The 21675-nt window shown below is 45.9% G+C and overlaps 2 protein-coding genes across 2 annotated transcripts in view; both read left to right on the top strand.

The window, feature by feature from the left end:
• Positions 1–20638, top strand: part of LOC126534689 (uncharacterized) — a 75576-nt gene extending 54938 nt beyond the window's left edge. Inside the window, exons 21-23 of the mRNA XM_072289513.1 lie at positions 967–1117; positions 10352–10674; positions 19840–20638. Coding sequence (XP_072145614.1) covers positions 967–1117; positions 10352–10674; positions 19840–20231 — 866 coding nt within the window. The 3' untranslated portion in view covers positions 20232–20638. The remainder of the gene's footprint in view (positions 1–966; positions 1118–10351; positions 10675–19839) is intronic.
• Kal1 (anosmin-1 Kallmann syndrome 1) lies at positions 3276–10467 on the top strand. The gene is made up of 4 exons (XM_072289303.1): positions 3276–3553; positions 5767–5857; positions 7383–7547; positions 10058–10467. Exons 1-4 carry the CDS (start codon positions 3314–3316, stop codon positions 10147–10149), a joined length of 588 nt encoding a protein of 195 aa, XP_072145404.1. The 5' UTR covers positions 3276–3313; the 3' UTR covers positions 10150–10467.
• Positions 20639–21675: the final 1037 nt, after the last annotated feature.

Here is a 21675-nt window from a genome sequence, read left to right as displayed (position 1 = left end):
GTGCAATTTTTGTTGAAGAGCTCACAACCTTTTCTCGAACCCTTTGCTCATGTTTGTCTTGGTCTTTCTAGCCGTAGAACCACCCACCCGGCATCCCACTAAGCCTAGGCACGTTGGAAAAGGTAACACCCTCCCGTACTAATATGCACTTGCATGCCTTCTCACTTGCACTGCTTGTTCCTTTACTTAACAGATGTATTAAAGGTAATAAATGTAGTACATACTAATACCTGCAATAGTGATTAGTAATATTTGGTGTACTTAATATTTTACCAACGCGCATTGTAATGGTAATAATGCTAACTGGGTGAACATTGTTTCTACGCTGTCTTGTAGTGACAGCCCATTGGTCACTGCAATATTTTGCATTCCTACATGAGCATTCCTTTTCTAAAAATCTGGAGAGATTTCATTCGGTAGCCTGAGATATGCCTTAGATGAGACTAGCTGTTTAAGTTAAACTATAGGGATAGCTTGGTATACAAGAGCTTTACTCCTTAAAGCCTGCAAAGAAAAAGGGAGAGAGAAACTTTTGGCTAGCCCTACAATTCCTACCTCCGCAGTATAAACATACTTAGCATATAGAGAAGATTATCATGCACTAGTTAAGATATATGATGGGTAATTCTGCTCTGTCAATGCTACCAGACAAAGGAGGGTTTGGTTAAGCGGCCATGGAGGATAACCACACTAATGCTACTCATATCAGCGTTCTTATAATTTCCAGTTCACTTTCGAGTAGACATTCTCCCTTATGTGTCTGCCACTTTTCTGGCTTTCCTTTTCTCTTACTAGCTGCGCTAGATGCTTTGGTCAGATGTATTCTTTCTAAAGAGACTGGTACTCAGTATAATGGCAATAATGTTTAAAAAGTTGAAGAACACTAAAGCACGTAGTAGTGTAGTGCAGACAGTGCTAAACAAGGCGGCAGCAAAAGCCTGCAGAAGCTGTGACTGAACTGTGCAGGCATATGCAAGAAAACGGTTGACCCCGGCGACTGCAATGAGGTGCATGAACGGTGGTTCTACGACGCACAGACCGGCGTCTGCCTGCGATTCGTGTATACTGGCTGTGGAGGCAATAAGAACCGGTTCAAGTCGGCCGAATTCTGCATGAAGTTCTGCTCTGGGGTTACAAGTAGGTGGAGGCGGGCCCATCAAATGTTTCTTGCATGTAGATGTGAATGCGCTGCTCTGTTGCATGCTCGTACATGCGCTAATGCGAGCCGACTGCTGTTGCAATAACTGCGATGAGCAGGAAGTCGCACATTCTGCATGGAGCTAATTGAAGAGGTGTGCGAGGTTTCAGAATGTTATGGATGGTAATCTTAGAGTCTTAAGAGATGCTGCATTCAGGAATGCACCAGCTCGTGGTACAGTGTGCCTCGTAATTGCATCGGTACCACTGATGTAGTCACACCTGCTGTACCTGCCTTGTGCAGTAGTTTGACGGAGAGAGTTTGTGGCATCTGCGACAGATGCCAGTGTTATGTTTTCTTGACAGGAAAAGCTGCCGTAAAGAAAGAAACTGCCTCCAGATAGTATTCAATCTTGGGTTCATCTGATGTGAGCCATGGTGCTGTCTTGGAGTTGTCATCGCTGTTCTGCCTCTGTCGTCGTTATCAGCAACACATTGTCCTCAAATCATAGTCATAGTTGCCGTGCTGTTGATCTCATTGCTGTCATTGTTGTCTTTATTTTGTTGTCATTGTCGTCACCTTTGGCTGTCATTGTCATGCCATCATTTCATCAGTTGTTGTGCGTTGGTGTTACCTTCGTTGTCATCTCCTTTGCTGTCATGTCATTGTCATCGTATTTATCATTATCAAGGCAGCTTTGGCTGTTTTCAGTGGCACTCAAGGCTATCTTATGAGCAGCTGTGTACAAATTTTGTGGTTAGCAGAGATGGTGAGAGAGGCTTGCGCATGAGTATGCTTCCCATTGGTGCTGCTTTTTACACATTATGAAATGCACTGATAGGATGGGCAATAAAAACATGCTTTGATAGGTAGTACCCTCACCCCTATGAGCCAGTTTTGTTGAGTTACTTGAAAACAATTCATTACCAAAGTATATCATTACACTTGAGACTAGAAAGCTGGTGCTAGTTGAAAATTAATATTATCTTTAGACGAGTTTATGTTATGGAAGTAGTCAGGCATTTAAATGGAAACAGAGAGTCTTTCCTTTATTTTGCCTGCGTGTGGACATATATTAGAGTGCAAGAAAGCCTGTCAGTATGCTACGGAACACTGGAAAGCTCTTATGAGAAAACTGGAATAATCAGCTAAAAGGTTTCTTACAATGTAAGCACTAACGGGAAGATAAACCTTTGTAACCTTTTTGAAACCTTTGTAACCTTTTGAAACCTTTATGTCCTGTCCAGTAAAAACAGGATAGGACATATATAGGCTGCTGAATATTGTCACGTGGTAGCGACGGCGAAGAAAGCAGCCAAACTGGGAAAGACTAAACTAGCGTTTTATTGAGCGAACTTGTGCCCTCAGAAAGAGGCTACACTCAAAGAATGGCGACAGCGGCAAACACAGTCGGCGATCTGTGATAATCTGATCAGCGGGTCAAGCGTCGGCTTTTATACAGCAGTCTTTGAATGTTCCAGACTAATCCTTGGGACCTGCGTGTCTTCCACAAAGTTCTACACCATTCGCGTCACGCGATGAAATCATGTAACACAAGGTTCGGCGACAACAGACAGCGGATAGAAGCGTCGATAACATTCCAGAAACTTCGGATACATGCAGGCACTTCCCGCACTTTGCGATAACATTTGGTAGGCAGCGAAACGTGGTCGCCTGATAAAGATAGGCAAGTGCACGTGTCAATATCAATTTAAAGCAGCTATATTATTCAAATGTTCTATAACCGTAAGTTACATGGAGATGCAGCTATAAAAAAAGATGATTCTAGATGTTCTTTGTAAGCTTGAATGCCTTGAATAAGGGAATACATTTTATGTAACTGTAAGAGTAACAGATTTAACTGTGGGCAGAATTCAAAGCTGTCAACAAAACTGGGCCCACATGTCGTTTTGTAACAGTTGCAAGAACTCTGTGCACTTCTGTTGGTCGTCAGCTCTCACTAATCATGGCTGGCACTCGCTCACTAGAGTTTGCAAACCAGCACACGAAGCTCGCAACTCTCAACCAAATTCTGGCTCACGCAGTGTTTCTTAAACAACGCTGACCTCCTTGCCCAGCAGAACCGCACCTTCAGGCAGTGCTTTGATCTCTGTGCTTGCAGAGGACACCCCCAAAAACGAAGTCAGTGAACCCGACTTGGACGGCGGTAAACAGATGCCACCATCTTCTCGGAAGCACGAGAAATCGGACGAGGAGTTGGACCCACGTGTTAAGCCACCGATGGCGGTCACGCCGTTTCCGGCACTGTTTCCGTTGACACCAGCAGCTCCACCACAGACACCAGCACCGGAGTGCCTCCCGTCAAACTGCGAGGACCTGCAGTGTCCCCTTGGGAAGAACCAGACGGTGGACCACCGCGGTTGTGTCCAATGCCGCTGCAGCAACCCTTGCGAAGTAAGCATGACCCGTTGTCGGTGTCATTGTCAGCAAATATGGCCTGCAGCTTCTGGGGAGAATGGGCTGAGAATGGGGCTGCAGAGGCGAGCAGAAAGAGAGAGAGAGAGCAAAATAGAAAAAGGGGGACCCAGGGTGGCAGTGCTAGGAAAATAGCAAAAGAAAAATGAATAAGCCATTTGGTTGCAACTTTATTATGACTGACAATTGTTAAGAGGCTACTAAAGGGAGATCTCAAGTGTAGCTAATTTAGCTAATCATACTTCTGGGCAATATGAGAAAGATAAGCCTTGGCACAAGCAGGAGTTTGGAAAGCCGGTAGAGGTGCAGAAGCGAAAGACAAACGCCCGCCAAGAAATGCAAGATCAAGAAGCCCAAAAATGAACAGTGAAAGTGAAATCTATGGCAAAAGTCACCAAGATGCGAGTAATTCAGTATCATGCATTTCTAAATTACCTTACAATCGAATGCTTTTATAATGACGCACTTGGGACCTCGTAAATCCTTCGTCATACAGGTCACTTAATTGTGAAGGTCGCGCACCATATCGTACTCAATCGAGCAGGCTCAGCACATTTAATAAAGGAAGACCTTCACTTAGCATAAATTCAAGAGACACTTTGTAAAAAAATACAGTCAGCAATCTTTTTCTGCACATTTCGTGCAAAGAAATTTGTAACCGAAGACAATTTTATGGCATTGAGCTTCGCAACATGTTGTGTGCTGAAACCTGGGAGTGTTGGAAGGTACAGGTGCAGGCCATTGAAAGCTGCTTATTACCAGTGTTGGTTTCCGTGGATACAGTTTCTACAACTCGCTGTTGCAGAGGGTGAGCGCGAGGACTTGCTTTTATTTTTTTTTAGTTATTAATTTCCCCCTCCTTATACAGTCCGCAGAATTATCGTCTAGGAGATCTGTTTTAGTTACTACGAGGAAATCGGTCACTGGACGCTGGATTTGGACACTGCCTGTAATGTTTTCCTTCTTTTCTTCATGGGGAAAGGGTGAAGGAGCGTAAGCACTAAAGCTACTGCAGGGACCAAACCTTCTTGCGCTGTGTTTGTTTTGGTGTCAACCGGCGCTTACCACGCACACTGCAGCTTGGCGGCGGCAGTGGAGGGTAGTGGTGGCACCACTATGCGCATTTGTTGCAAAGCAGCAAATCAGAGTTCTCAATTCCTTTGTTGTACTGGCATGTTCCTTGTACTGGTCCTTGCTGAAGTGCATTCACAATACAGATGAAAGACGGGATCGTCAGGACAAACAGAATTCTTTGCCTGCGCTCGCACCTTTCTCTCCTGGGGGATTGCCCAAGAATGGGCACATACTGTGATCATTTATGCATTGCTAAAGTTATCTGTTCGGGCACATACCCAGGGGAACATACCCAGTCACCCAAGTAGTCTACAAGGCCAGAAAGCATCGAGCAGCAAGCATCCTACTCGGTGACATGTCTGCTTGGCAAGACATTGCATGCCTATAGTGGTCCAAGTTTACTCTCCTGCAGGTTTTTATTGTGTGACATCGGCCAAAGTCCATCCAAAGTGGATGAAGTAGCTAAAGAAAGCTGTCACTATCAAACAGCAAAAAGGGCAAAGAGGTATGAGCAAAAGGTAAAACTTTTGTTCAGTTTTTTGAGTACGTACATAAGGCACATAGAGTATGTACATAAGGCACATTAGTTTGGAAGAGTAAACTCTTTTTTCACAGGCAAAGCCACTGGTAGTTTGGCTCTGTCACTGAGTTTTCCAACGCTGAATGCTTTTGAAATTTCTGCTGTGGTGGTACTCTAAGGTGGCCATGGCTTCGAAGCATGGTTTGCACCTGTATCCATTTACAGTGCGTAACTAGACTCGAACTTCTTCTATTGATTAGATCATTCCTGTATGCTTGCCAAAATCACTACCTTGTTTGAATGCCTCAGTAAAGGGCAGTGGGTGATTCTTTGAGAAAGTGTCTGTTATGAATGGATTGTCTGTAGAACCAGCTGCACTGAAGGTCCTGTCTTAAATTAAACCCTCAGCTGTGCTATGCGTTGTCAGACTGTGTTGTAAGGAACTTTTCAGAAGATGAACAGGTTTCCGAGTTCCCTTTAAGTCTGCTTTAAAAATAGTCTACATTGAAGCATCATGTGACAATTATCAAAGAGCCAGGCTTTGTGTATGAGTCAAGAATGACGACCGTAACTTTAGGTGTTCGCATTTTTTTTTCAGACCTTTTCGTGCCACGAAGAAGAGCTTTGCAGGATTGAGGCATATCGAAGTGCCGACGGCAGCGCCAACTATCGTCCGGTGTGTCGCCTTGGTGAGCGTTTGCCAAGCCTTTCATTGTGGTTTTGCTTCGCATGTCTGGCACTTTGTATGTGTACTTTGAACTGCCCCATGGAAGTCCTCTGAACCAATGGGTTGCGTAGCTTGGTTTTCAATTGTTTCACCTTGAGGAAGCAGGAGTCGTGGAACATGGCAAAATTAAAAGCAAATCACCTGACTTAGGCACTCTAGGTGGCAGTGTCACTTGCCGCAGAAGCGTTGTGCCATAATACTGTCGTAAAGCAATCCGTAGAGGTAATGGGAAATGCTCCAGTAGCAGTGGTTCTCTGCTTCAAAAGCTGCGCTTCCTCTGAAGTTTGTCCATTCAAATTTTGAGTCATAAATGCTCTCTTATATTTTAGGAAGTATGTAACAGTGAGCTATGTTTTTTTCCACAAGAGTGTAAAGGAGTTAACTCGGCATCAGTACAACCATAATTCACTAAACCTCAATTTCATTGCAAAATACCGGACGATACTATGTACAGTTTGCCAACTGCACACGGTATTCCTGTGAAGGTACCACTGTGTGTTGACTATGCCCTTCACGACAAGGTGTGTGCATTGCCATATAATAATAAAATTTACATGTTATGTGTTACTATTTTCATAAATTACAGCTGAATGAGACCAGCAAGGCAAGTTGGAAATTCAGTTGTTTAAGCGCTATGACATTGGTTGGTAAAAGTGTTCTGCTGATCCACTTTTGTGTACGGTACATTGCTGTTACATTGAACAGTAAACAAGTTAATGCCTGGTGTCCTCTGTTTCGTCACAATTTCATGCTGCGAATGTGACATGTTATTTTCTGCTTGTCATTTGTTTTTGCTTTTTACATTCAATGCAGCTCAAGTTCTATTAACTCTAAAAAAACATTACTGGCAAGTGTAAGAGTCCCCTGGTTACTTGTTAAACAATTCTGGCTTCAATGCTCAGGAGGTGGATGCCTCATGATGTCATGATACACTGGCTCGCTCTCCCTGCAATTGCTGCAGCTGCTACACACGAGCGTAACCATAAAATATCCATGCAGCAATCTTGCTTATATTTTTATGAGTGATGTTATCACAACTCTTCTTACTGCTACATGAAATAAGCAAATTGGGCTGTCCCACGACATTGTGATAATGCAGATGATGCAATTTTGAGACCAACTCTAGCGTAAAACTAATATATGCAATATTTATAAACCTTAATACTTGGTAAGTGTCATCATTTTACGTGGGAGAAGCATGCGGTAGGATTTCTACAACTTCAAAAACAAACAGTATGATATTTTAAGCTAATGAATCACATAAAAACAATTGTAAAGCTGCACTTTCTGCACACCAAACTAAAATTCCAAAGACCATCACAAGAGCATTTCAGCAAGAATGCGGAAAGGAGCAGAATTCTGCAAAGGTGTAAAAGAACACTGGCACAAAATTGTTGTGGTATAATTGACATATTTCTGCTTTAGCTTGAGGCGACACTTTTGACATGTGTAAGTTCACTGTAACAAGAGTTTTTCTTATTGAACAGTGAACAAGCCTGGCCACTGCCCCGTAGCCGAAGTGGAGGCACAACCTGCAGCCGTGGTCCAAGCCGACTGCCGAGATGTTTGCCGAGTGGACGCCGACTGTCCCGACGTCCGCAAGTGCTGCTATTATGGCTGCGCTCACGTCTGTGTCCAGGCTGTTGTTACTGGTGGGGCTTAGTAATCTTTGTTTCCTTGCTTTAAGAATTTGGAATTTCTTTCATCGCCTTGGTTGTGTAGAAGGAGCACACAAATAGTTGAAATTTCGAGTGGAAATTGAATAGTCCCTGCTAGTCAACTCATACTTGATTTGAAAATTCGCTATTCGAGGTTGTCTAATATTTTTTCTTCTAATATGCAAAGGAGAAAAGCACTTGTCGATATCTCGAAGATACTAGAACAACATTTGTGAGGACTGTTCTGAATGATTCCGGGACAGAATAGCTGAAGTTGTTGCATAGGGGCACCAGTTTCTGAGCGACTGCACAGCACAGATAACTTCTGGTGAATAATTTATAGTCACTCAATAAGAATATGGCCTGCATTTAGGCAGCCTGTATGCGAATTTGTCCCAGCTTATTAGTACAGTCGAACCACAATATTAAAGAACATGGATATAACGAATTATTGGATATAACGAAATGACTTTAAGAACTTTATCACCAGTATCAGTGTTAGCAGATGGGTGCCTATAACGAATGTCGGATATAACGAAGGTATTTTTGTGTCAGGTATGACGGTTATAACGAGGTTCAACTGTATTTGGTCAGTCTCACCATGTTTTCATCCCTTTAAAACAATACACAGTGATGTAGTATGTAACTATTCTCCTTCGGCGAAACCCGCCGTGGTTGCTCAGTGGCTATGGTGTTGGACTGCTGAGCACGAGTTCGAGGGATCGAATCCCGGCCACGGCGGCTGCATTTCGATGGGGGCGAAATGCGATAACACCTGTGTACTTAGATTTAGGTGCACGCTAAAGAACCCCAGGTGGTAAAAATTTCCGGAGTCCTCTGCTACGGCATGCCTCATAATCAGAAAGTCGTTTTGGCACGTAAAACCCCATAATAAAAAAATAATAATCCTTCGGCGAACACAACACTCTCAATGCATCTAGCAACATGCTGTTCCCTTGTTTCATTACTGTCATTGTCACGGTATTCCGTATAGTAATTGTAACCAGTTGTTTCTCATTTAAAATTTCCTCAGTTGTCCGGATGTGTAATAGTGAAGGATATTACATGCATGTGTGTGTGCATTTAAGGCCGATTCCTTTTTTTTGCCAAACAGACTCCGCGCAAACTTCCTATTTCATGTGGCTTTGGAAATGAAAAGGTAATTCTATTTGATCTGATTTAGAAATTTCACTATTTGAACACTCCCATTGTATACTGCACATTGTGTAATGAGGGAGCCTAACATAAGTAGAATGTCTGGCTAAGCTGCTGCCTAGTTTTTAGGTTATGATTTTGTACACAGGAGGCGTAGTGCTGAGCATCATCTTGACAACCTCTTGAAGCGACTGTTATGGGGGAGGGGTTCCTGAGCATCCCTTCATGAGCTAGAAGAGGCAGTGCAGGGAACAAAATAACGTTTGATAAACTTAAAGGTAACTCTGTAGCATAAGAGCCCACAGTTAAATGTGAACCGTGCACAAGAAAGGACATTAAAAAAACCTGACATAACGACGACACGTGCTCACAAGCAGCCCCTGGCCCTGGTGGGTTGCGAGGGGGCATGCACACTTCCAGCAGGGGTCTGCAGCAGTTTTCCCGCTGAACAGTTTCCCTGCTTTCATATGAAGCCTTGATATCCGCGCCTTCTTTAGTGTGTACGTACTGTCACATGGGGGGTCCTTTTCCAACAATGCAACTGCTGCATTACACATGCTCGTAGGCACAGCATCGTCATGCAGTGGCATTTATAATGTGATCGTTTCAATCAGCAGCTGACTCATCCACGGTGATCCAGAATTGATAAAGTAATTGCCGCAGCGAAGGTGCCGTCTGTCACTGGTTTTCTGTGACAATGACAGGCGACAATCTAGGATCACCTAAGGTGACATGTATCTCCAGCTTTTCATTTTAATTCCGGGTAGGGGCAAAAAAAAAAACATGTTCTTTCAAAAGAGTAACCTTGTTCGTGGGGGGGGGGGGGGAGATAATTTAAAGTCTAAACTTAGCCCTTTAACCCCCAAGTCCAAGATTATATTGGCACAGTTTGTACTAATATTGTCAAGGATGAGTCCTGCCGATCGCATGATGAGTTGTACTGATCGTGATGAACAGGCATTCCTGAAACTTGTCAACTTTTATCAGGTAGTGCATTTGAGCAAGGTTTGACCACTGAAGCTTTTAGTTTCGTGGTTTGCATTTCTTTTATCATTATGTGTCCGGGCAACTATGCAGACTACTTCCATTAAATTAAAACCAGCTATTCCGAACCACCCTTTGATTCAGTTGTCTTCAAAAGTTTCAAAAGGCGGATATGTTGGGCTCATTTTTTTGATTTAATATGTTGAATAATTTCAATCGGTCTTGCATGTTTTATAGAGTGGAATAATATAGAGCGGAAGCGAAATGCATTTAGTAGTAATTATGTTTCTCCCCATAGAAAAGCCTCTCTTTCAAAGTATAGGAAGTTAAAAGTCATCATAATAAGCAAGCACTTTCTTTTGCAGAAAGTACCACCTCACACGTGTCCACAACGACGCAGACTCCAATTCTAACTCCTGAGCCAACAAATGAAGGTAAAACACTTATTGATTTTTAGTACCTATGCCTACTCCCACCAAAAAAAAAGCAGCTTTGCCTTTGTAAATAAAAAAAATGAAAAGAGATGAAGACTGCAAAAAGGGGTCTAGGATTAGTGAGCATAACCTTTTTAACAATAGGGTTCATTGTGGCATGACCTTAGATTCTGATGTAGGGTTTTACGCCGAAAACAGATTCATGAGTCGGTTAATCTAATCCAGAATAATCAAACTTTGGTTTCTTGCAGGCCTGTCACCGCTTGTGCACCGTCCGGCAGAAATGGCAGCACACGCAATGCCCGAGGTGACAGCCAACGCTGGCTCTGACGTGACACTGTCGTGCCTCGACCGGCCGTTCCTGATAGTGTCTGTCACGTGGACCTTCCGTGATGAGTCGGTTGAGAGCAATGAGGGGCGCTTCAAGATCTTGGTCGATGGCTCGTTGCACATCTCCCAGCTCACGGGCGACGACGCAGGCCCCTACCGGTGCACTGCCGATGACGGGCGCCAGAAGGTGTCACATGTCACCAACCTTATTGTGTTCGGTGAGTTAAGGAGAAGGTATCCATAATGCATTCTCCCTTTCTTTTCCTCGCCAGCAAACTTCAGCACACTTAACCTTGAGGCAGCAGGGCTTGTCATTAAGCTACGTCGACGCACTCCTGACATTGCAAATCTGTTTGACTGCAAATTGATGCAGACTCTTACATGCAGACTTATGCAATGTGGGCCCCATCAGTTTACACACAGTCTACAACAAATAAAGACATGGTAACCTAAGGGCACGGCTTTTGGGAACTTAGAGTGCTTTGTGATCATGCCAATGAACTTATCTATGAATGATAGCTTACGTGAAAACATGTCAAACTTTGTGTGCTGCTCTCATATTTCTGATAGTACTCGAAAGCATGTACGCTTCATGACAGTGAAGAGTGTACTGAAACCAGTGTGCTTCTCACGCTGTCAGGTTTAATTTGATGCTGTCAGTGTGGCCTTCTGTGTATCCGAGCTATTTGAGGCCTCACTGCTAGTGCCATCATTAGTTCTTGTGGTGTAAGTCTCACGGCACTATCACGACACTTACTTTTCATAGGGAAAGCAACAAGATTTGTCTCCCTAGTTGGAAACTCTGAGAACGCAATGGTTGTCTTGAGTCTCGCAAGGTGAAGTCCGCATAGTTAGGCGTTGCTGAAAGAAAATTAAAAAAAAAGGAAACGCGGAGTGGCAAAGCCAGTTCGGCATGAGGATTAATTTGATTCATCTACTGCATTGCCTCTGTAGTGGTACTACATAGCGTTTGGATGCTGAGCACGTTTAAGTCATAGTTTTGATTTCAAGCTCTGGTATGCCGCACTACAACGAAGGAGGGGCATGGGCGAATGCAGAAACACTTGGGATTTTTGTCCCACATCCACGCTGTGTATTGTATGGTAAAAAGGACTCCAGATAATACATCGCTTAATCTAGAGACCCCCCCACCCTCTTACTGTGTCATGTCTCCCATAGCCAGAGTGTGAATTTAGGTCAAAACTTCATTGGTCAGTCAGGCGTCTGTATTTGGGCATGGTCATTTGGGATGCCAGCTGCTACAAATACTACATGGAAGGAACGTATAGTACTTTATATGATTTGGTGCACATTAAGTTACATTGCCTTCGTTTAAAGTTCACCCGACTGCATGCCCAGGTATTAACACTGAGTGCATGAAAATCTGTGCATTTTGGTTGCGCATGGTTCTGTGTTTGTGATTATCAGTGTTAAAGCACTACCATCTTTTTTAGAGTACAGGATGTTGCTATTTGTAGCTTCAAATTTAGTCGACGTTTGTAGTTTAATAACACTGTTTAAAGGGGCAAGAATGTTTGGTGTACGATAACTGTCAGCATGAGGAGGTCTCAAAGTAAGGCTATCACGAGGACCTCCTATCGGTACTGCTTTAGTTTATTATATAACAAGAAAGGTGAATAACTTAGCAGCAGGCGTACAAGGGATTAGAAAGGCATAATAACTGAAAATAAGCTGTATATAAACAAAACTAGTACAATGACACAGTTTCAAACATTGTACTGTACATGATATACACAAATTGAGAGAGAAGGAAAGAAACAAAGAAAGAAAGAGCTCAGTGTATATATATATACATATATATGAATATGGCACGAGAAGGCAGCAGGCAGCGTGTCTCAACCAGAGCAGCTCAGGCAATCTCGAGCTCGCGCCTCCCGGAAGACTGGCAATGTGTCTGCAGCGCCGGGCATTCATTCCTCTTCACTACAATCACCCCCAATAGGAAAAGGAGCCATACTGGCGACTCATGGTGAACACAGAATCATGGGGTGGAATACGGCTTCAGGCGTTGTACGAGGATGGTTTCACGACCACGACGGCGTTGGTTCGTAGGTGGCGTGACAGACTCGACAATATAGTTCACAGGTGATGTCTGCGCGACAAAACGGTAGGGTCCTTGATATTTGGACACAAACTTGGATGAGAGTCCAGCAGGAATGGCGGGAACCCAAAGCCACCGAGGGAGTCCAGAAGAAAGTGACAATGCGGGTGATCATCGTCACGCCGAGACTTTTGTTGCTATTGGTCGACGGCTGTAAAGGAATGGGCGAGCTGACGGCATTCCTCTGCGTGGCGGGCAGCCTCAGAGATGGGTGTACATTCGGATGAGTTGGGTCTGTACGGAAGAATGGTGTCGAGGGTAGTCGAAGGTTCGCGGCCATACAAGAGGAAGAATGGGGAGAAGGTTGTGGTCGCCTGTGGTGCAGTGTTGTAGGCGAACGTGATGAATGGCAAAATAAGGTCCCAATCAGTGTGATCAGAGGCGACGTATTTGGAGAGCATGTTGCCAAGGGTGCGGTTAAATCTTTCCATCAGACCATTAGTTTGAGGATGGTAGGTGATGGTGGTGCGATTAATGATGCGACATTCAGCAAGGAGCGGTTTACGATTTCGGAGAGGAAGACACATCCTCTATCACTCAAAAGTTTGCGAGGTGCACCGTGACATAGAATAAAGTTTTTCAGGAGGAAGGATGCAATATCACGAGCTGTGGCAGCAGGCAGAGCAACTGTTTCTGCGTACCGCGTCAAATGGTCGATGGCGACGTCTATGGAGCAGTTTCTGGAAGCCGAGCTCGGAAGGGGTCCACGAAGGTCAATGCCAATGCGATCGAAGTGCCTGGCAGGACATGGGATTGGCTGGAGTGGACCGGAGACGTTGTGAGCAGGAACCTTGCAGCGTTGGCACTGAGGGCACGATAGAATGTTCTTGCACACAAAGGTGTACGTGCCACGCCAATAATACCTGGAGCAAAGCCGGGTGTATGTCTTAAAGGCACCCGCATGTGCACACTGTGGGTCAGTATGGAAGGCAGAACATACTTCACCACGAAGATGTCGAGGTATGATCAGCAACCACTTGTGGACGTCAGAGACATAATTCCGGCGATAGAGAAGTCCATCCCGAATTTCGAAGTGAGATGCTTGGTGGCGCAAAGCTCAAGATGGTGAAGGAACAGTCGATGGGTTTGAGAGGAAGCGGATAAGAGCACTAATCTAGGCATCCTTGCGTTGCTCCGAAGCCATGTCGCAGCCTGCAGGGAATGAAAGTATACTTGGTTAACGGCAGAGAGGCAGGCATTGCTTTCAGTTGACACGGGCGAACAGGAAAGCACGTCGGCATCGGTGTGGCGGCCGCCAGAGCTGCAGACAATGCACACGTTGAAATCTTGCAACCGCAAAGCCCAGCGAGCTAATCGACCTGAGAGGTCCTTCAACGTGAACAGCCAACAAAGTGCATGGTTGTGTAATCACGTCGAAGGGGTGGCCATAGATGTAGGGTCGAAATTTACCAAGTGCCCAGATTATGGCCGAACATTCCTTCTCCGTAACGGAATAATTCTTCTCGGCTTTGGTGAGGGTGCGGCTTGTGTATGAAACGACGTACTTGTATCCAGATTTGCGCTGCGCGAGCACAGCGCCGAGTCCAACACCGCTGGCGTCGGTGTGCACTTCGTTCGGAGCTGCCGGGTCGAAGTGACGCAATATAGGCGGCGAGGTCAGTAGGCGGCGCAACTCTTGGAAGGCATTGTCACAAGCGGAGGACGAAGCGTAGTCGTTCAAGTTGCTCCGTAGAAGCTGATTCAAGGGAGCAGTGATGGATGCAAAATTCCGAATGAAGCGGCAAAAGTAAGAACACAGGCCAAGGAAGCTGCGAAGTTCTCTTACGGAGGAAGATTTGGGAAAATAAGCAACTGCACGGAGCTTGGCAGCGTCAGGAAGAATACCGTGTTTATACATGGCCAAGGATCGTGAGCTGACATACGCCAAAGTGGCATTTCTTCAGGTTGAGCTGAAGGCCGGCGGCAGTTAGGCACTATAACATTTCCTCCATCCTACAGAGATGGGCGGGATAATCGGGCGAAAAAATAGCCACATCGTCTAAGTAGCACAGGCACGTTTTCCACTTGAGACCATGCAAAAAGTTGTCCATCATACGCTCAAATGTTGCGGGGGCATTGCGAAGCTCGAAAGGCATGACACCAAATTCATATAGGCCATCTGGTGTTACAAAGGCCGTTTTAGGTTGGTCTTTTTAGGTTGGTCGTTTTAGGACGTGCCAATAGGCGCTGCGTAGGTCGATAGAAGAGAAGAACTCCGCGCCTTGGAGACAGTCAAGGGCGTCGTCACTTCTCGGAAGAGGGTAAACATCTTTACGGGTTATTTTGTTAATTAATACGATGGTAATCGACACAGAATCGAATTGATTCATCCTTCTTCTTAACAAGAACAACGGGAGATGCCCAGGGGCTATCCGAAGGCTGAATGACGCCGCGCTTGAGCATGTCAGCTACTTGGTCGTCGATAACACGGCGCTCTGTCGCGGATACACGATATGGTCTTTGTTGCAGTGGTGCACTGGTACCCGTGTCGATGCGATGACAAACAGTAGACGTGTGGCCCAAGGGAACATGCTGACAGTCGAAAGACGAACCGAACTTGTCGAGAAGGCGTAGAAGCTGGGCGCGTTGAGAAGCAGTCAACGTGTCGGCGATTGAGCTATGTAAAACATCGGGCGAAGTCGGCTCCTGCGCGGGGTTACAGGTCACTCCGGCGACCTCATGAGTGACGATGGGACCAGTTGGCATGTCAATGACGGCAGCAGGGTCGACACACTGGGCATGGCCAACGCACTCCCCACGAAGCAACGTGAGAGGACAGGGCAATCTGTTGGCGACGAGCAGTCTGCTGACGCTGGCATGAATATCCAAAAGAGCGAAAGGCAGCGGGGAACATCTGCGACGAGCGAAGTTTGTAGATGGCGTAAATGTATGCTGGCATTAGCAACAATGTTGCATGACGCTGTGGCAAGGGCAGATAAGTGTGGTGGAATTGTAACGTCTTCGGAAACAAATACTTTATCTTCAGGTTCACGAGCATCAAGGAGTGGGGCATGACACAGCGTTTGAAATTCCACTTCAGCACAAGAACAGTCGATGACGGCCTTATTAGCGGAAAGGAAGTCCCAGCTCAAGATAATATAATGGGAACAAGAACACAGCACCAAAAATTCGACGTTGTAGAGGAGGCTGTTGGTCACAACGCGAGCGGTACACGCAGCTGCAGGCGTGATGCGGTCTGCGCTGGCAGTTTGAAGTGACGCGTTAAACAGTGGCGTCATAACTTATCTGAGCAAACGGCAAAGTTTGGCACGAGTAACTGAAACTGCGGCACCAGTGTCAACGAGGGCGAGTGCGACGCCGTCCACAAATACGTCAATGACATTAGTTGGAGAAGGGAGACGCCTTGGTCTGTTCGTGGGTGACGCAGTTCTTGCCTCTGGAACTGCGACGATTAGTTTTACCGTTCCGGCGAAGAAGGACGACGACGCATTGGCGAAATTGAGCGGCGTTGAGGTGATAGCGAACGGCGGTGGTCCGAGTAGGAAGACATGTGGCCAGGGTTCTGAGACGCGGAGGATAACAGGTATGGGGAAACGTATGTTGCGGCGTCAAAGCTACGGCGGTAGGACGTTGCGCGGCGACGATAAAATTGTGCAACATGACCAAGTAGACCACAGGCAAAACATATTGTCCGGTTGTCAGGAGTGCGCCATTGTCCACTGCTGTGTGGGTACCGCAGCTGAACGAAGTGGGGAGCTGGATGCAGTGGCACGACTGATGGGGATGGCACAAAAGTCGGAGGTGGTGGCCACGAGAGAGCCTCGGCATAGCCGAGAGGTGCAGTCACTTCGGGAAAAGCAACGAGAGTCGACACCGGCGGAGTCTCGCGGGCAGAAGGGAGAGCTGCGGACACTTGCTCTTTGATGACCTGGTGAAGGTTGGCCGGCAAAGGCGAAGGTGGTGGCGTGGCTGAGGACACCAGCGAAAGCTGATAAGCGACCTCAGCACGGACGAACTCTTTTATTTGGCAAAGCAGGGAGTCCATCTCAGGAGTCACGGTCATGCTCGCGAGGGTTTCGTCGGAAGCAGGGGGGCGCCACGTGAGAAGGCGCTGTCTGCAGAGCTCGTCGAAACTCTGGCAAAGCTCAATGACCTGAGAGACAGTGCACGGGTTTTTGGAGAGGAGCATATGAAAGGCATCATCGGAATTCCCTTCACGATGTGACGTGCCTTGTTCGCATCAGCCATTTTTGGGTTGACACGCCGGCAGAGGTCAACGATGTCCTCTATGTAGCTGGTGAACGTTTCACCAGTGTGCTGGGATCGACTTAGTAGGCGTTGTTCAGTGCGAAGTTTGCGCACTGTTGCGTACTCTAGGGTAGCGTATCGTACTGCTGCCGAGTTGTAGCGACGCCTGCCTATCGAAGCTCCACCGACGTTACTATTGGGTAGCGTGGCGTTGTCGGTGGGCTGCAAGCATCCGGTAGACCATGGCGACCGGGCAAGGACGAGGCGATTTCTAGTGCGAAACTAGCACGGTTTATTCAAAGGGTTGTGAAAGATGAAGAGAAGAGAATGAAGTGATCTAAAGTACATTTCGGAGCCCCTAAATAGGCTCTCTACAATTGTGGGAGGGATCTTGCTTCCGTCGACGTTACGTGACTGGCACAGAGTCGGATTGGCGGAAAGCGGGCCCCGCCTCCGGTCATACCACGCCTCTGGTTGTACCGAGCCTCCAGGAACTGTAGACGCTTGTCCGTCTGTTTTACACGTTGCTGGTTCGTGGAAGTTCTCCTGTAGAGTTTGACCGTTCGAGGAATGGTTCCCTCTAAAGTCGCACACACACACACACACACACACACACACACACACACACACACACACACACAAAGGGGCCTGTAAACACTGCGGGGCTTTCGCCAGACCGGCAGAGACTTGAAAATGGTCATAGTGAATTAGGAAGTCACGCTTCATTTCGATGAGGCATGGTGGGTGAAGGTCGGGTGAAATTCCTTTCTGCACGTGGTGTCAGATGCCAACCGTAGCAGGAGAAGTCACGCCTCATTTCGACGAGACATGGTGAGAGAAGGTCGGGTGAAATTCCTTTCTGCACGTGGTGCCAGACGCCAACCGTAACAGCACGCCAGGGCAGCCAAAAATTTCTGTGATGCCGGTTTTGAAGCTAGCCCACGTGCGGAGATCGGCTTCGTGGTTTTTGAACCACAGCTTGGCCACGCCAGATGAATAGAAGATAGCGTTGCCGAGCTTGAGGGGATCATCCCATTTGTTGGTGTTGCTGGCGCGTTCATACGATTCCACCCAATCTTAACGTCTTTCTCATCAGTGCCGCTGAAGATGTAAGGATCCTGCTGACGCTGGGCACCGGCACATGCGATGGCTGGAGTAACCGGTGGTGATGTCGGGCTGGGGTCGTCAGGCATGACGGATGGCAGAGTTCGGGAACATAATTCCAGCTTGGGGGAAAACTGCAGCACCTCCACCAGAATCTAAGAATACAGTACAAGAGAGCAGCAGGCACCAGAGCAGCTCAGGCAATCTCGAGCTCGCGCGTCCCGGACGACTGGCAATGTGCCTGCAGCGCTGGACATTCCTCTTCACTACAATATATATATATATATATATATATATATATATATATACACATACGAACATTAAAAAAAGACTCATTAATGATATAAGATACTTGGGTCATTGTACTTGTTTATTCTTGACTGGGGGTAAAAAGTAGAGCTACAACTTTCCTAATGTGTGAAAATAGGGGCTAAGACGGGCTTGAATTTTTTTTTAGTCACAGCTCACAAAGTTGTCAATGTAGAGAAAGCTTGACTTCGTGTGGTTGCAACTAACTTTCCTAAAGTAATAGCAAAAGTTCAGACATGAAGCGGCACTTATCTTATCACTGAGAGAGAGAGAGAGAGCAAATGATAAATGAAAGGTAGGGAGGTTAACCAAGACTGAGACCGGTTGGCTACCCTACACTGGGGAAAGAGAAAAGGAGATGGAAAGATTAAATAACACTATGCTTATGAGTTAGACATGCAACACATGATTATAGAGTCAGTGCGATAATTTGAGGACTATGTAAAGGCGCCCTGAGTCCTTTAGTTACTTCAAACCAATCTTCCAGCCGCGCAACGGTCCTGTACATACCATGAACTACAATTTTTTTTTGCCAACCTTTTATGCTGGCTGATCTGTAAACCTCCTTGACCTGCCAGAGGAAGGTGCTACAATACCCTGGACTTGAATGTACTTTGGTAGGCTACAAAGTTGTAGCCAGCTTGTCTTCTGTTGTTGTAAGCAGGCCTTGTTCTTTCTCATAGCAACAACGTAATGCTTAATAGGAGGCTTTCATCAGTCTTAATTTATGTGGAAAGCAGCTCTGCCAGTACAATATTTTCAGCATTGCTGCAGGATGAGAGTTCAAGTGGCTGAAAAGAAATTAGTGGACATCGAGGTATTCTTGTCTGGAGCTACCTGTAACTCTGATGCCAGGAGACAGCATTTTGAGGTGGCCTGATTGCTGCGTGCATTCTAACGCTAACATTGCAAATGAAAGGGCATAGAAAAGCGTAGATGCACAACTTGGAGCTAATCTGCGAATGAAGGTTGTTCTGCGCTATGCACTAAATACACAAAATTTGCAAGCTGTATGCAGTACACAAAAGAGTTGTGACTTGCATTTTGACCAGTCAGTTAGGTTAAGTGATTGAATATTTAGACAGGCAATTCTACTGAAAGCGTGAGAGGCCAACCACACTTGTTATTTTATTGGTTCTGATCACTTTCTTTACCCCACAACCCCCTTGCCTCATACCTTTCTATTTCGTCCTCTGTTTTAAGTTGGAGTAGAACTTCAGTTATAGGTCAATAATCAAACTTCTAAATAATGAAATATTAGATAAAACGAAATATTGGATATAACAATGCTTGAAATGTTTCTCGTCAATATTGGCATTAAGTGAATATTGGATATAAGAAAGGTATTTTTGCATTGAACGCGACTTCGTTATAATAACGAGGTTCAACTGCATAGTGCATTGACTCTTTGCTTTGTACTGTCTCGTGCATGTTGGAATGCTGCAAAGCATCTTGAATGAATGAGTTGCCTGCTTTGATATGGTGTGCTTTATTGTAACTAAAACAGCACACCGCTGTTAAACACTAGACTAACCCTGCATGCACCTCCTCTCTCCTTTACCTTCTTGCAACCCATTTCCCATCCCCCTCGATGCATGGTTCCCGCCGCCACAAACTCGTCGTCACTAACCCCCACCAGTGCCTGCTACAATCAAGCCCTCGAGCGCGACGGTGACCGTGACTGTGTCAAGCACGGCACGACTGTTATGCTTGGCCGTTGGCCACCCGACTCCCATCGTACAGTGGTACCGGCACGGCAAGCAGCTGCCACAGCGGAGCGCGCGCTACGCCATCCTAGCAGACTTCACGCTCGCCATCCAAAACGTCACGCTCGAAGACGAGGACATTTACATGTGCCGCGCGTACAACTACTACGGCCAGCCAGCTGTCTGGAAGGTGTCCCTCTCCGTGCTGCCATTGAGTCGGGAGCCGCCAGTGCCGGGACGCCGCCGGCGCCGTGGTCATGGCTCACGGGGTTCATCATTTCGGCGTACAGGCAGGAAAATATATCTGACCGGCAACGGTGCGTAGCAACGCACAGTGGCGCGAGAAGATGGGAGCGGTCACTCTGTACTCGGCGTGGCTGGTGCCCTGTCTTATTGCGTTGGTCATGCTTTAAGTTAGTTGTATGTGTGAACTTCAGGAATCTCTGTAGCTAGTGCCTCACTTCGGACTGTCTCTTTGTCCTTGGGCCGTTGTCACGGCAAGAATGGTTTATGTGCATTCGAGCACAGATTAAGCACATTATATCTTCCAGAGTAGCATGGTCTACCTTTGCAGAGTTTACAGTGTGCTCTTGAATCACTACGGATTGAAGATTACAGGCAACTATAGCTTCTTCAATAGCATGTTAAAGTAACGCTAAGAGTATGGCTCTTACAGAACTACATTTCAGGAAGCCGTCTGACACCTTGGAGCTCAAGGAATATTAGAATTTTAATAAGTCGAGGGCTTGATGCATTAGCTCCCTGTACAAACTTAAGAGGTACAAACTGCCCCATTCACAATAAACATCCACCTTGAGTAAATTAATTTTCGTGACGTCGAAGACAGCACAGATGGCAGCCACCTTTCTGGTCGGTAGCCAAAAGGATTATAAAAGGACGACCACATTGAAATAAGTTACTTGACTCATTCTGCATTTTGAAAAGGCAGCATCAGTATTTTGCTGCAAGATAATTTGTGTTACAACGCTGGCAAGAAGATACATCATGCATTTTAGGTCTTTCCACAATAGCATTCATGCATGAATGGATTGTCAAGACGTAGGTAGGCTGAGCACGGATTATCCCAACTACTGAGGCTTAGCTCGTCGGCGCAAGTGCATCAGCTGCAGTTTGTTTCAGTTTACAGCGCACCTTCCCAGCAGAACAAGAACGCACAAAACAGAATAAAAGACTTGTGAAAGCCAAGTGTATATATGTCACATCCAAGAGGCCAGTGATTTACGTTTTGAAGAGCATCTGTCACTTGGTGCTTGTACGTCTGGGAAGGTACGTGTTTGGCTTAACTTGGCTTAACTGCTTGAAAAGAGACTGGAATATAAGCAGCAATATGAACAGTAGTAAAATCACTCTGCAGTAGTCTTGCTTAAGCTTGCTTCTGAGGCATGTCAGACGCTTATAGATGATGCGAGCCTGACACTGTTTACAAGTTAACACACATAAGAGTGAAAGGTGGGTGCTTTACGCTGATCTGTGCTACATATTTAAGTGCTAAAAGCTAAAATGCACTGCTTTTGCGACAATATTATACACAACGAAGTGGTGGGAATAGATTAGTGTGGAGACGTTAGAGCTTGTCAATTAGTGTACAGTATGTTCTGAATATGGAACAGATTGCATCGCCAAAAGCAAGCATACTTATAAACCACGGAAGAGAATGGCTCTGTAGAATGTCATTCTATCACAGTACTAGACAGAAAATGTTGCACTTTTGCAAGCCTTTCCATCTATTGATGTCAGTTACGTTTCTT

The sequence above is a fragment of the Dermacentor andersoni genome, chromosome 7 (assembly GCF_023375885.2).
Source record: "Dermacentor andersoni chromosome 7, qqDerAnde1_hic_scaffold, whole genome shotgun sequence".
In the NCBI taxonomy this organism is placed as follows: domain Eukaryota; kingdom Metazoa; phylum Arthropoda; class Arachnida; order Ixodida; family Ixodidae; genus Dermacentor; species Dermacentor andersoni.
The sequence above is the reverse complement of the archived record's forward strand: the minus strand, read 5'-3'. Positions and strand labels throughout refer to the sequence as shown.

Coding starts and splice junctions, on each gene's coding strand:
- Kal1 (XM_072289303.1), top strand. CDS start 3,314: ATGCCACCATCTTCTCGGAAGCACGAGAAATCGGACGAGGAGTTGGAC. Junction 5,858..7,382: donor TCGTCCGGTGTGTCGCCTTG/GTGAGCGTTTGC, acceptor CTTATTGAACAG/TGAACAAGCCTGGCCACTGC. Junction 7,548..10,057: donor TGTCCAGGCTGTTGTTACTG/GTGGGGCTTAGT, acceptor TTTCTTTTGCAG/AAAGTACCACCTCACACGTG.